Source organism: Callospermophilus lateralis, chromosome 4, assembly GCF_048772815.1.
Source record: "Callospermophilus lateralis isolate mCalLat2 chromosome 4, mCalLat2.hap1, whole genome shotgun sequence".
NCBI lineage: Eukaryota > Metazoa > Chordata > Mammalia > Rodentia > Sciuridae > Callospermophilus > Callospermophilus lateralis.
Window position 1 is genome coordinate 76,108,005 of NC_135308.1, and position 16,539 is coordinate 76,124,543.

At 35.7% G+C, this 16,539-nt stretch overlaps 1 protein-coding gene across 1 annotated transcript in view; it reads left to right on the forward strand.

The window, feature by feature from the left end:
• The first annotated feature begins 4,160 nt into the window (after positions 1-4,160).
• The window catches only part of Rimklb (ribosomal modification protein rimK like family member B), a 37,861-nt gene continuing 25,482 nt past the window's right edge, over positions 4,161-16,539 (forward strand). Inside the window, exon 1 of the mRNA XM_076852633.1 lies at positions 4,161-4,335. Within this exon, the coding sequence (XP_076708748.1) occupies positions 4,161-4,335 (175 nt within the window). The remainder of the gene's footprint in view (positions 4,336-16,539) is intronic.

The following is a 16,539-nucleotide window of genomic DNA, read 5'->3' on the forward strand; positions in this document are numbered from 1 at the left end:
AGGGAGCCCCTAAACTACTTCTTAGTAAGATCTGTCTCAAAATAAAAAAGGTCTGAGCATATGGCTCAGTGGTTAAGTGTCCCTTGGGGGGGGGGGAGGGGGAAGGAAAGAAAACACAAAATGAAGCTGGGCACAGTGGCACATGCCAGTAATCCCTGCTATTTGGCAGGCCAAATCAGGAGGATCCCAAATTCAAGGCCAGCCTGGGAAACTGAGTGAGACCCTGTTTCAAAATAAAATTATACAAAGGCAAAGGGGCAGGATTTAACTCAGTAGTAAAGTGTTCCTTGGTTTAATTCCCAGTATCACAAAAACAAAACGAAACAGAAAATGAAAGGTGATAGGAAGCCAAATCTGAATCTATAGTTGTTGGTTGCAGTGTAGAAACATGGAGTTGTCCTCAAGGATGTCAGGTATAGCTATTAAACTAAACAAGATGATATTCCTAGATACATAATTTGCCAGGAGTTGCTGCAGTGATTGAGTTTGCAGCTATGCATTATAGTCTTTTCAGCTTGTTGGTCAGGTAGTATGAAGTGATCATCTCTGTACCCCACCTGCTCTGGCTGGATTTATAAAAAACCACATCACAAAAGTGTATCGTATTTAGCATTCAGGCAAGTGTTAGAGTGAAGAAAATGGAGTATAGATGCCAGAAATAAAATCACTTGACATTCTGCAATCTAAAGTGAGGAAGTCCTTTTGTAGTAAAGAGGGAAATTGAGAAGATCCACGAGAGCTGTCATGTTGACAGCATCTCTTTGAATGTTAGGCACACATGTATGCAGACAGTGTACCCCTTGCCCTGCATAGGACCTGAGAATGAGCTGAAGGAATGCAGTTCCTTGGGAATGTACCATTGGCCTCTTCCAACTTTATGGCAATTGGGGATTATTTGTGGCATCTGCAAGAAAGCTATAACCTATACAACTGCTCCTTCTAACCCATTGCAAATCAGAGAGCAGAGTATAGACCTGCTTCTAGACCTGATGCCAGGCCCAAGTCTTTGAACTTGACCTGGGTGATAGATTTTGAATTGGAATCCCAATAGTTATGATTCAGACATCTTACAACAGTTATCTGACAACTAGAGGTTTCATGTGAAAAAACAGGTTGACTGAAAGTTGTACTATTCAAGGCGGGTGGGTAGATATTTGTATTGTCTGATTACAGAATTACTATAAATATTTGGGATCCATGAAGTTTTCAACAGCTGACATTAGTATCAGCAAAATATTTTTGTTTCCTAGTTGCCAATGGTTATAAGGTTTCATTCTGATTGCTATTGGGGTAAGAACTGCCACACTTAGTTGGAAGCCCACCACGTAATCAAATTAAATCATCAGTGAAGAGATGAGGCTCAAGAATCAATTGTCAGGGGAGAAGGGACTGACATGGCTTGAGTATTGGAGGTTAATGTCAGTTTTTTTTATATACACACACACACACACACACACACACATACACACAAATATTTTTAAGTGTTTTTTTTTTTTTTTTTTTTTTTGGTACTTGGGATTGAACCTGGGGAATCTTTACCACTGACTACATCCCCAGCCATTTTTATTTTGAGATGGGGTAATTTTTGGGGGGGCAGGTACCAGGGATTGAACTCTGTTTTATTTTGTATTTTATTTAAAGACAGTCTCACTGATTTGCTTAATGCCTCACTTTTTGCTGAGCCTGGCTTTGAAATCTCGATCTTCCTGTTTTAGCCTCCCGAACTGCTGGGATTGCAGGCCTGTGCCACCGTACTTGGCTGAGATGGGGTAATCTCAGTAAGTGGCCAAGGCTGGTCTTGAACTTGGCCCATAACGCATATTTTATTTCATTACATCTGGTGATTATTATTATCTCCTCCTGCTACCTCCTCCTCCCTCTTTCCTTTTCCTCTTCATCATAATCATCAACAGCAGCATCGAGGTACTCTTATCACCCAGGGTCTCACTAGGTTGCCCATGCTGATGTAAGACTTGCCATCCTTTTGCCTCAACCTCCCGAGTAGCTGAAATAATGGGTTTGTGCTGCCATGTTCAGCTTGGCAGTCATCTTCTAATGAGGTTTAAACATCACAAACTATAACACAAAGAGTATAATTTTTAAATTACAGATTGACCAGAATTGAGTATAATATGTTATTGTGAGCATGGTTCCTTCCAAGTGTAAGTTATTATCATATTTAGAATAGATATCCTTCTTACTTAATATTAGTGACTTATTTACACCTTTGAGGAAGTGGGTTGAGGGATAGGTAGATTGAGAATAGCGTAGGTGAGTGAGTTTGACAGGCATGGTGTAGGTCAGCGTGCACTGTTGACTTTGGTTTTACCATATTTCCGAGGATCAGGTCCTTCCAATTGTATGTCTGAGAGAGAGTGGAGGTATGCATGAAGGACCAGTATAGCTGCTGCTCTTCATGAAGCTGCTGATCCCTTTGATTTTGCTATCCTCTAATCTTTACCCTTTGTTTTTGAGTTAGTTTTACCACCTTATCTGGGATAATACTTGAATAGTAGGCAGCCCTCTATGCCCTGGTTCTGCATCCAGAGATTCAGTCAATATTGTATTGAAAATATACAGACTCTTGGTATTTTTAAACAAAACAGTAAAACAACTATGTACATAGTATTTATACTGAATTAAGTCTTATAAGTAATCTAAAGATGATTTAAAGTTTATAGGAGGGCCGGGTATGGCCAGTGGTGCAAGCTTGTATTTGCAGCAACTTGGGAGTCTGAGGCAGAAAGATTCTAAGTTTGGAGCCAGCCTTGGTATCTTAGAGACCCTGTCTCAAAATAAAAAAATTAAAAAGGGCTGGGAATATAGCTCAGTTGTAGAGTGTCCCTGCATATAATCCCCAATGATGTGTACAGTTGTATGAAAATATACCATTTTATGTAGGGGACTTAACTCTGGATTTTGTTGTACCTGGGAGTAGGATGTGGTGTGTAGGCAGGGGTGGAGTTCTGGGAACCAAATTTTACCACCTCTTGGATACCTAGAGCACGGGACAACTGTACTTGAAGCTTTTTAAAAACATATATATTTTTAGTTGTCAATGGACCTTTATATATTAATTAATTTATTTATTTGTGGTGCTGAGGATTGAACCCAGGGCCTTACACATACCAGGCAAGTGCTCTACCACTGATCCACAACCCCGAACCCCTGAAATTTTTTTAATTAAAAAAATTTTTAAAACTTCCTTCTTATTCTCAAACTCATTTTCTTTATTTTTTGCCTTCCAGGAAGACAACTTTAAACTGTTGTCTTACTCAAAATCTAGTGACTTTTTATCACTGTGAAAAAAGTCCTCTTTTTTTTTGTATTCTAGTAAACTGAGTTTCCAAATTTCTATTTAAAGAAAGAATACAAACACTGAGTGAGAGCATAGTGTTCTCTGACTGAAATGGACAAAATTTAGTGTGAGGACCTGGGCATTTACTTTGATTATTCAAAGTCCTTTTGCTTCTTCTGTATTTATTTTGATTAAAATTACTACGTAAGTGATGTCAGCATTTAATTACCTAGTAATATCAGTGCTGTTATCTGATTACTAAATAGTACAAAATGGGAAGGAAATTGAATGTTAAGCTAATTACAGATACAAAATATACATAATGAGACTACTGATGGGAAATATGGGGTATCTTGTTGATGATTGGGATTTTGTCTATTTCATGTCAAGAAAGAGATTGATTTTGAGTGAAGAAATAAAACTGAAAAGGAGATGATCAAGTTGAAGTATATTGCTAGACAATATACTGGTCCATGTTCTTTCTTTATGTCCCACCTTTCTTTGAAGTGACCAACTGAAATTATTAATGTTAAGCTGCAGTGAGAGTTTCCTTAAAGGACAAAAGAGAAATCTTATTTCTGGAAAAGTTGCCAGTTTCTATATTTTTACTAGTATGTAATTTTTAATTTGAATGAAAATGAAAAAAGGCGTAGTATCTTTACCTTATTCCTAGCTATTATATAATAACTATATTATAGTTATTGCATAGTTTTATATACTAAGCATTTGCATGTATAAAATCCAAACATCAAGTAGATTCCTTGATTTGCACTTGATTTCTTGATTTGTATGTATATTTTTTCCATCTAGAGTTTACATTCAAGAAGAAATAATCCAGAAGAGAAAGAACAAGCAGATCAAGATGTGTAGCTCTGTGGCTGCAAAGTTGTGGTTTTTGACAGATCGTCGTATCAGGGAAGACTATCCCCAAAAAGAGATCTTACGAGCTTTGAAGTCCAAATGTGGTGAAGAGGAACTGGACTTCAGGGCTGTGGTGATGGATGAGGTGGTGCTGACAATTGAGCAAGGAAATCTGGGTAAGTCTATGCTGACTGATCTTTTGAATTTTTGCTTGGAATAGGGTGAATCTTTCTGTTTTAGGACAAATGAATCATTAATAGCCTTAGCATTTTTAAGCATCATATGATCATAAAATCTAGTAAATTTTATGGAAATAGTACTAGTTTCCTAATTGGATTTAGGAAACACAGGAAGGAAATTTAAAATGACTTTCTAGTTTTCTTCTATTTTTATTGTCTTCTAATTTACAGTGCTGGAGATTGAACTCAGGGGCTTGCACATACTAGGCAAATGCTCTACCTCTGAACTACATTACCAATCCTACTTTTTAAAAATTTTATTTGAGACAGGTTCTTTTTAAGTCATCTGGGTAGACCTAGAACTTGCCATCTTCCTGTCTGAGCTTTTGGATTAGATGGGACTACAGAGTGTGTGCCATCATTCCTTTCTATTTCTATCTTCTAGTTTTAAATACTTGTTTATAAGGAACTCCTAAGAGAATTTGTATCTTTCAGAGGTCTTGTTAATCTGTGTACAGTGACTCTTATTTTCATTTTCTTTACAAAATAATGTGTGGCTTAAACTACTAAAACAGTTTTATTAAGGGTAAGTGTGTGTTAATGATGTGACTAATGATGTGTGTTAATGATAAAAATATTTCTGGTATTTGTAATATTTCACATTTGTTTTAGAATTAAAAGGGAAAGATACCCTGGAAGAGCATAGCAATTCTTGAGGTCTAACTTTCAGAAATCTAAATTTTTGCTTTGGAAAGTTACGGTTTGTTAACATAAGTGGTATTTCTGTCTGGGAATTTCATATGGTATCAGAAAAATGGAATTTTTTATTGGCTTTTAGAACATAACTTGTAATTTAGTATTCTTCCTTTTTTGGTACCGAGGATTGAACTCAGGGGCACTTGAACACTGAGCCACATCCCCAGCCCTATTTTGTATTTCATTTAGAGACAGAGTCTCACTGAGTTGCTTGGCACCTCTGTGTTACTGAAGCTGGCTTTGGACTCACAATTCTTTTGTCTCAGCCTCCTGAGCCATTGGGATTACAGGCGTGTGCCACTGTGCCTGCCTATAACTTGTAATTTAGCATATGCACATTCTAGATCACTTAGGAAACAGACAAAAGTAGATTATTTACTTGCTTTGTGACTAGAATCATAGTGAAGCTCCATGATTTTAATTTCCTCATTAATACAGTGGGGGAGAGACAATTATTGTGTGAATTAAAGATATGCAGAGTATATTAAATTCTTACTTTTATTTGCTGTTAGAAAATAATTTCATTCACAGGGTGATTAAAAGATGCAGAATCTTGTCTAATTCCACAGATTCAATTAATAAGTAGACCATCTTAGACCAGTCTTTATTCTTAGCCTTCTTTTAACATTTATTTCATTCTTTGAGCAGTTGTTGTTATGTTTCCATGCTATTTCATTTAAGTGAGTATTCTTTTTCTCTTGGATATAATTACTACTTTTTCTTTCTTTTTATTTTTATTTTTTAATACTGGGGATTGAACCCAGGGGTCTTGTACCACTAACCTGTACCTCCAGTCCTTTTTATTTTTGAGACCTGGCCGTGAGTTTGTAATCCTCCTTCCTCAGCCTCCTGAATCACTAGGATTAAAAGTGTGTACTGCTGCACTGGCTACTTACTAACTTTATGAGGATTATGTTCATTGTTTTATTTTTCAGTCCAATTCTTTTTTCAATATATATGCCTAGATTTTCAGATTCAGAAGACATTGAGCAAACTCTCTTTCATTCTTTCATTGCATATTATTGGAGTACTTCCTAGATCCTAGTTTACTGAAGGGTATGGTATGCAAAATAAAACATAGTTCCTATTTTCTAGAGGTCGTCTTTAATAATTATTCAAATACATATAAAATTATTATAGCTTGCTTATAACTTTTAGTATAAGTGTATGTGTAGTTATTGTTGAAACTGAAGTCAGAACCTCAGATACTTTTTGTTGGGAGCTATGCTCTTGAAGTGTGCATGAGAAGAGATATGCCAGTATGAAACATTAGTTCACATAATACCACTCCCACAGGCTTTTGGTGTGTACTTCTGTGTTTTACAGATTAGAAAAACAATGGCCAGAGCCAGGGTTCTTTAAGAAATCTGGTGTCTCAACTGGGCCTGGTGGCAGAGCTTGTAATGCCAGTTACTTGGGAGGCTGGGCAGGAGGATCCTAAATTTGAGGTCCGTGTAAGCAATTTAGCAAAACCCTGTTTCAAAATAAAAAAGGGCAGGGTGTGATAGCACATGACTGTAATCCCAGCAGCTCAGGAGGCCGAGGCAGGAGGATCATGGAGTTAAAAGCCAGCCTCAGCAAAAGCAAGGTGCTAAGCAACTTAGTGAGACCCTATTACAAAATACAAAATAGGGCTGGGGATGTGGCTCAGAATACCTGGGGATTGGTACCTAAAAAATAAATAAATAAATAAGCAACAACAACAAAAGGGCCAGGCATGTTGCTCAATGGTTAAGTGCCTCTTGGTTTGATCCCAGAACTTCAAAAAAAGAAAAAGAAATCTAGTATCTGCCAAGTAGACAGGCAAGATTTGGCAGGTAGAAATTAGTTTGAATAGTTGAAAAAGATGTAGGGTTGAAAACCATTATTCCTGCATTTTTTTCTCAATTTGCTTGCTATATATTTTCACTTCTATGTCAACTAGCATTTCTATGCCAGTTTATCAAAGCTGAACTCACTTTTTCCCCTACAACGTTCTTCTTTATAACATCACTTTCTCACATACACCTGGACTTGTGATGACATTTAAAAATTTAACTCTTTTAGAACCTGTCTTAACACAATTTTCTTGTCTATCTTCTTATTCTGAGTCAGACAGTCATGGCCTCAAATTTTAATGACTACAGCAGCCCTTTAGCTCTTTCTCTTTTCACATTGGTCTTTCCTCTTTATTTTTCGAATCTTCATTAAACACTGCTCTGATTATCTTTTTTTTTTTTTTTTTTTTTGTACAAGGGACTGAACCCCCAGGGGCACTTAGTCACTTAGCTACATCCCCAGCCCTTTTTATTATTTATTTTGAGACAGGGTCTCACTAGGTTGCTTACAGCCTCCCCTATATTGCTCTGGCTGGCTTGGAACCTGCAGTCCTCTCCTGCCTCAGCCTCCCAAACTACTTGGATTACAGGCGAGTGCTGCCACACCTATTCTGATTATCTTAACATCCATTAAGAAGTCTTCAGGAAATTATTATTCCCTATAGCATGGTATGTATCTCTTGTGTATCCAGACATAACTACATAACTAGGTGTTTTTCAAAACTATTATACATTATTTAAGTATTATGTCATTTTAGGGAATGTTATATTACCATTTTATAGATGAGAAAACTTTTTCACATAATTCTCTTTTTCTACATAGTACCTAAAACAATGGTCTCCAATAGGTTTTCTTTGAATCCAGCTTCATCAGTTAAAAATATTTGGAACATTCTCCCCAGTATATGCCTATTTGGGGAAAAAAATAATAATAATGCTAAAGTGATCTGTGGTAGAACTGTGTCCTCGGGCTACCAGAATATATTTGCCCTGTTCATCTCTTTTATTGTCAGTGAGGCCTTGGTTTTTTAGCCTCTGTGCCTCATTCTCAGAACCACCCTTTCTGGCAGCAAGTGTGCCGTTTTTCCCAGCTACTTCATCCAGGTCAAACTACCCTTGCCAACCAAGCTGTGAAGGTAAAGATAGGAAATGGGAGCAGCCTTAGGCAAAAAAGCCATAGACTTCATTGTTCATACCCACAGTTCTACCTTTTTTTGGGGGGTTATTATTATTTTTTTTTTTTAAGAGAGAGTGGGAGAGAGAGAGAGAGAGAGAATTTTTCAATATTTATTTTTAGTTATCAGCGGACACAACATCTTTGTTTGTATGTGGTGCTGAGGATCGAACCCGGGCCGCACGCACACCAGGCGAGCGCGCTACCGCTTGAGCCACATCCCCAGCCCTGGGGGGGTTATTATTAAATGTGTCTCAATTAATTTGTCTTTGGCTAATTTCCTGAGCCCCAGAAGTAGAATTTAAACACACACATAGATAATTTTGTAGTTGAATGTTTTGAGATGAGAATTTGTTCACTTTGTCATAATGGCATAGTTGAAAGTCTAAGCCTTTTTTTAAAAAAAAAAAAAAAAAAAACAACCTGGGCTGGGATTGTGGCTCAGTGGTAGAGCACTCGCCCAGCATGCCTAGCACGGGTGGGACCCAGGTTAGATCTTCAGCACCACATAAAAACAAAGGCATTGTGTTGTGTCCATTTATACCTAAAAAATAAAAGAATTCGTATTAAAAAAAATCAATTTTTAGAACAATTTTAAGTTTACATTCAAATTGCATAGAAAGTAGATTTCTTGTATATCCCTTCCCTACACACATGCATAGCTTCCTCCTATCATTTACAGCCCTTACTAGAGGGGTACATGTGTTTAAAATTGGTAAATCACATTGACATCATTATTACCCAAAGTCCTTAGTTTACCTTGTGGTCCACTCTTGTGTTGGACATTCTGTGGGCTTGGACAAATGTATGACATGTATCTATTGTTGTAGTTTTATACAGAATAATTCCGTGCCCTAAAAAATCCTGTATGAGCTCTGCTTATTTATCATTTTCTTCTTCTCCCACTTATTCATCCTCTGTCCTTTTCTTCCCTCTTGACAACCTTGGACTTTCATAGTTTTCCTTGCCTAGAATTCCATAGCTGCAGTAATAAACTCTAGCCTTTTTCATGTTGGCTTCTTTTAATTAGTAATACCCATTTAAGACTCTAGCATGTATTTTCGTGGCTTGATAGTTTTTTATTTCTTTTCAGTGCTGAATAATGTTACATTTGTCTGGATATACTACAATTTATTTACTCATATAAATTGGAGGATATCTTGGGTGCTTCTAAGTTCTGGCAGTTATGAATAAAGCTGGTTTAAATTATCTTTGAATATGTTTTGTATGGACATAAATTTTTGACTCCTTCAGGTAAATAAGTGCCAAGAAGCATGATTGCTAAATCATAAGGTAAGGATATGTTTAGCTTAGAAGAAACTGCCATACTGCCTTAAAAAGTATTGTATCATTTCACATTCCAGTTAGCAAAATGAGAATTCTTTTGACTCTAATTCTCACCAGCATTTGGTGAATTCATTCATCTTGGTGACTTGTTGATGAAAGAAGGAATTGAAGGGAGACCAAGATCTTTTCTGGAGCATTTAAAATAAAGTTAATTATTGTTATGGATAGGAGAAGGAATATATTTTCTTTTGGAGATGGAGCAGATTAGAAAATCTTTTGGAGTCAGAAAATAAGTCAGGCTTCCTAGCTATAGTTTATAGCTATAGTTATATATAGCAGGATTTTTGTTTTGGTGCTGAAGATCAAGGTCAGGTTTTTGTACTTACTAGGCGAGTGCTCTGCCACTGAGCTACACTTCCAACCAGGCTAAAGGTTTTAGCAAGCATTTAAATATTTAATCTTATTACTGTCAAAAGTTAAGGTTTTTCAGGAAAAGCACTTTTCTACATTAATTTGTGTGTATTTGTTTGGGTTGTATGCTCTCAGATTCTTTTAAAAATGAAGAATATTAAAATAAGAGTACATGTTTTATCTGACTTAATTTGAGTGGGGATGTGTGTTTATGGGTGTATATATGTAGAGGGGAGTGAGAGGATCGTATTTTTAGTACAAAAGTTCCTAAAATTAAGCCAAAAGGGAACTATAGGAATTAGGAAAAGCTGTTCATCCTCTAGTATCACATATAATATATAGTTATGTTATAATTAATTGTCATAATTATAGTAATTATATTAATTATTATTGATTTATGTATTTTGTTCTGGGGATTGAATCCAGGGCACTCCACCACTGAGATCCATCTTTAATCCCCCCTTTTTTTACTTTTTTTTTTTTTTTTTTTTTAAGAGAGAGAGAGGTAGAGAGAGGTAGAGAGAGAGAATTTTTTAATGTTTATTTTTTAGTTATCGGCGGGCACAACATCTTTCTTTGTATGTGGTGCTGAGGATCGAACCCGGGCCGCACGCATGCCAGGCGAGGCGCTACCACTTGAGCCACATCCCCAGCCCCCCCTTTTTTACTTTTATGTTTTAAATAAGATAGGGTCTTTCTAAGTTGCCAGTGCTGTCCTTGAACTTGAGATCCTCCTGCCTCAGCCTTTTGAGTCACTGGTGTTACAGGCCACCATGTCTGGCTCTCATCCTTTAATTTAATTATTTTTAATTATTATTTTTATGCTGGGGAACATGCTGAGCAGGTACTCACATATGCTGGGCAGGCATTCTAACACTGAGTCATGCTTCTCTAACTTTATTTATTTATTTAGGTACCAAGGATTGAATCTAGGGTCACTTAACCATAGAGCCACATCCCAAGCCCTTTTTATTTTATTTTTTAATTTTGAGATAGGGTCTTTCTAATATGCCTCGCTAAATTGCTGAGGCTGGCTTTGGACTTCTGGTCTTCCTTCTTCATTCTTTTGAGGTGCTGGGATTATAGGCACGTGACACAGTCACCTGGCTCAGATCCTCTAATTTAAAGAGAACAAAACAGTATGAAAGATTGTTACTTGCCCAATTTTGTGGAATAAAATTCCATTTAAACAAATCCTAGTTCAATGAATTTTCCAGTTTTCCTAGTTCTATGCCATTAACCAATTTATGATGAGCTATTCATTCTTAATTAGTTTATTTATTTAAAGCAAATTAATTGGTCAAAGGTTATTTTCAGCTTTTTTCCTTCTGGAGTCCTACAACTGAAACTTTGTCGAAGTAAACAAAGTATATTTAAATTCTAGCTTTACTAGTTGTAAGACTTAGGACAAATTATTTAACCTTTCATCATATCAGTTTTTGAACCAGGATGGTAATATGTATACAAATAACAAAGTCATATATTAAAGACATTTAAAATTGTTTTCCCAACCCTTTCTTCCTAGTTGTTGATAATCTGATTGTGGAACTCAGACTTTTGGAGCTGATCAAGCTTTGTATGTACAAATTATGACAGGATTTCATAAATATACCAGTATATAGACTCATTAGTGAGAAGCAGATTTTTTTAAAAAATTGTTTCCCACCTGGGTGTGGTGGTCCACATTTGTAATCCCAGTGATTCTGGAGGCTGAAGCAGGAGGATTGCAAATTCAAAACCAGCCTCATCAATTTATCAAGGCCCTAGGTAACCTAGAGAGAATCCTGCTTCAAAATATTTTCAAAAAGGTGGGCTAGGCAATCCTGGTACTGCCTTAGCAAATTTTCTAACAAACGTAATAAGTGATTTGTTTTAGAAAATTGGAAAAATATAGACAAGAACAATGAAGTTTAGCAGTTTTTCATAATTTTGTGCTAGGGTATAGCTCAGTGGTAGAGCCTAGCATGCACTATATTCAGGGTCCAATCTCCAGCACTGAAAACATAATTTTCTTTTTCATATTTTTTGTTAGTGCATTATAGTTGTACATGAATGTGGGATTTGTTGTTACATATTTGTATGTGCACACAATATAACTATAATTTGGCCAATATAAAAAATAATTTTCACATCTTGAGAAAGTCACTATTAAACTTAGGCTATATGTATCCTTCAAGTCTTTTTATGTGTAACATATCTTTATGCAATTACAAACTGAAATTTAAAATGTGATTGTAAAAATATTTTGCATTTTTACTTATAGCCTACCTTTACAATCTAGCTCTATCTTGGGGCCATTTTTCTTGGAGGATATTGATCCATAACACAAATTTTAATAATTTTAAAGTGTTATATTGACATAATATAGCAGTATAGGATTAGTGGTTAAACGAATTTGCTCTAGAACCAGACTGCTGGGGATTAAATCTTACTAAATGTATATCATGGACAAGAGATTGGACTTTTGCATGCTTTTCTTCATGTGTATAATGGAAGCCATGTTATAGGATAGTTATGAGGTTCAAATAAAGTGATAAATGTCAAGTCCTTAAAAAATAGTGCCTGGCGTATATTAAATCTCAGTGTTGTTTTTCTCATACTTTAATCATCAGGTATTTAAGTTGTTTACAGTTTAAAAAGAAACTGTTAGTAATATGATGGAATTTTTATTTATATCTTTATACTGGTCATTTGTGTTTCTATAATGCAGATTTATGAATCATTAAATCAGTGTATATTTTTGGTTTTTTGGGGGGCGAGTGGATTGAGGGGTGTTTGCAAATTGATTATTGGAAAGATTGTATCAGTTTTTTCTTTTTTCTTTTTTTGGGCTGTATTTGGAATTGAGCCCAGGGCCTTGCATGTGCTAAGCAATCACTCTACCACTATGCTGTATCCCCAATTGTAGTTTATTTTCTTATGAACAAGAAATAAGGGCTATTACCCTCACCTCAATTAAATTTTATAGAAATGTACATATATCTATTTCATAAGACATACTGTTTCATTAAATTACATATTATTGATCTCAAAATGAATCCAGCTGTATTTGGAATGAATCGAAGTTACTTTTATTTTATGTATATATGTATATGCATATATATATATTGATTATATATTGATTTATTTTTTAGTATTGGGAGTTGAACCCAGGGGTGCCTACGCACTAAGCCACATCCCCAAGTCCTTTTAATTTTTTATTTTGAGACAGAGTCTTGCTAAGTTATTTAGGGCCTTGCTAAGTTGCTGAGGCTGGCCTCAAAACTTGGGCTCTTCTTGCCTCTAACTCTTTGAGTTGCTGGGATTACAGATGTGCACCACTATGCCCAACACTTTGAATTCCTTTTAATAGTATTAATTGTGGCTTTAAAATTAATCAATTTTGTAGAGCTGGGTTCGGTAGCGCACACCTGTAATTCCAACGGCTCGGGAGGCTGATGCAGGATGAGTTCAAAGCCAGCCTCAGCAATGGTGAAGCATTAAGCAATTCAGTGAGACCTTCTCTTTAAATACAAAATAGGGTTGAGGATGTGGCTCAGTAGTCAAGTGTCCCTGAGTTCAATCCTTAGTACCCCCAAGCCCCTCCAAGAAATCAGTTTTATAGGTGGCCATTTGGTTTAGGCGTTGTCATATTTTACTTGCCCTTGATATCATTTAGCTTCTCAAAGTTTGTTGTATTAAGTAGCTAAACACGTTAATACTAAGAAGGAGTTAAATTTTTTAAATAGCAGATTTTAATAAAAATAGATGTATTTACTTATGTAAAATAAAAGCATTTTATTTTCCAATGGGGAAGGTAATAAATATGAGGAGGGAAACTGAGTTCCACCTTTTCTGTTTCAATTAGCCTTTGGAGTTCTTTGGAGTTCTTTCATGAGGCTTCTTCTCAGCTAAGCACAGAATACATTAAGGACCAGAAATTCACTTCAGGGGACAAACAGGATGAGGTAGTTTTGCTGCATTGTCGTACTCTGGACTGTATTCCTTAAACTATATTCAACGATAGTAAGAAAAAATTATCCTAATTGTTTTGGTATAGGAAATTTGTAGATCAAATTTTAAAAAATGTTTTCCTTGGTCATAGAGCTTCAGGATATCTGATAATGATGAATTTTGGAGTTTATGGCCTATTAGATCTGCTTGTGTAAAACAGGCTGAAATTGAAAAATTTTAAAAATTGACTTAATAGCATATCTTTATGAGTACAGTAATGTTCAGTGCACATATAGTATGTATTAACCAGCTCAGAATAATTGACATCTATCACTTCAAATATTTATCATTTCTTTGAGTCTGAAAATTTCAAAAGTGTAAATAGCAAGGGATTAATATTTAATTAAATGTGGAATACTGCTGAGTAGATGAGATATACAATTAACCTTTGGTTAAAAATTTAAAAATTTATTTTATTGAGCTGAGAATGTAGCTCAGTGGTAGAACACTTGCCCAACATATATGAGACCTTGGGTTCAGTCTCCAGCACTGAAAACACATTTTTTAAAAAAAACTTTTTTGCTTGCTTTTGATTAAAGAGTGGTTTGGGGGAGGAGTCCTTATTTCAGAATTTTATTATCTATATTATTAATGTCTTCTGTGAAGCTGGTGAGCCAATTTTGTTACAGTGAAAAAATTTCCTCAGATGGCAGTGTTTTCCTGTCTTTACAGTTGAAAAACCATTGTTTTTATTTTATGTTTAAGGGTAATCCTAATTTTATGATGCCACAAGATTTGGGTTTGCTTGATAAGTGATTTTTTTCTTTTAAGGTGCTATTTAGTCTTGAATAACTTCTCCTTTGAGTAAGATAAAATTGGTCTACTAGCCTTGTACTTCTTTTAAAACTTTTTTATTTTGAAATAGTTTCAAATTTATAGAAATGTTGCAAAAATAATACAAAGAACTCCTGTTTACTATTTACTCAGTTTTCACCAATTGTTAACATTTTGCTACATTTGTTTCCCCCCATGTACTTTTTTTCTGTACTATTTAGGATGAGGTACAAAAAATTCATAAGTGTGTACTTCCTAAGAATAAGCATAAAGGTTAGCAATATTCGGGAATTTTATTAGATTTTTTTTTTTTTTGAGACAAAGATTCACTACGATGCCCAGGCTGTTCTCAAACGGCTGGACTTAAGCCTTCTTTTTTTGTGATTGTTGTTGGTTGGGGTTAAGGGTACCAGGGATTGAACCCCCAGGGGCGCTTAACCACTGAGCCATGTCTCCAGTCCTTTTTATTTATTTTTATTTTTTATTTAGGAACAGGGTCTCACTGAGTTGCTTAGGCCCTCTCTAAATTGCTGAGGCAGGCTTAACTCATGATCCTCCTGCCTCATCCTCCTGAGCGGATGGGATTATAGGCGTGTGCTTCCATGCTTGACTTCACGCCATTTTTCTGCTTCATTCTCCCAGATAGGTGGAACTACAGGTATGCACCACCACATCCTGCTTCTGGGTCTCTTCAGGATCACTCATTGCATTTATCGTGTATCATTAGTTTTCTTTAATCTTGAATTGTTTCTTTACCTTTCTTTATCTTTTGATATTGACTCTTGCAGAGTGTAGGTGAGCTTTTCTGCACAATGTGTTTCAGTTTGGGCAAGTCTGATATGTTCTCAGGATTAGTTGGGTTGTGTCTTTGGAGGATATTTCTTCCCAGTGTATGATTTTTCTTCCATTCTTTTAATATTATCTTAAGAGAACAGAGTTTTTAATTTTAATGAAGTTCAAGTTATTCATTATTTCATATTTTCTTGCCTTTGACATTGTATCTAAAAAGTCACTGCCATACTCAGAACTTATCTTTGAAAACTGAAGTTCTGTACCCTGGGCACCTCTTAGACCAGCATCACCATGTACCAACCCCTGGCAATCACCATTCTATTCTGTTTTCGTAAGTTTGATATTATACATATGTAAGTAAGATGATGCAGTATTTTTTATTTTTTGTGCTTGACTTATTTTGTTAAGCATAGTGTTTTTCAGGTTTATCTATATTGTTGCAAATGGCAGGATTTCCCTTTTAAAGACTGAATAGTATTCCATTATATGTACTCACTACATTCTTAAAAAAAATCCATCAACTGCTGGGCATGGTGGCACACGCCTGTAATCCCAGCAGTTTAAGAGACTGAGACAGGATTGTGAGTTCAAAGCCAGTCTCAGCAACAGCAAGGCAGTGAGCAACTCACCTTTGTCCCATTGACTTCACTTCTGAAATTTTCACGATCCCTTAGTTGGTCTGCTTGATGATATCTTGTAAGTTTCTCGGACTTTCTTCATATCCTTCATTTTTCCCCCCTAAATTGTCTTATTGAGTAATTACAGATGACCCACCTTTATATTCATTGAATCTTTTGCTTAAGTTTTTTGCTGAACTGTTCTAGTGAACTAATTGTATTACTAAGCTTTCTGAATCTATTAAGTCATTTTCATAGTTTTTCTCTATTGATAATTCTCACTTTTCATCATTTTCCTAATTGTTTAGTTATCTGTGTATTCTTAGTTCATTGAATTCTTTATTGAATAATTTTCTGCCAGAATTTGGGTATTTTGAAAAGTTTCTAACTCAAAAACAAAAAAGTGGCTAATGCCTAGTTTGTGTGTGGGGTGGGGGTGGGGGTTCTGGGGATTAAACCCAGAACATAAGAGCTACATCCATACTCCTTAACTCTCCTAGTCTTTAAAAAGTGATTTTGTACAGGGAAATGCCTTCACCAGTCAACCCAGTGAGATATATTGCTCATCTCTAATGTTTTC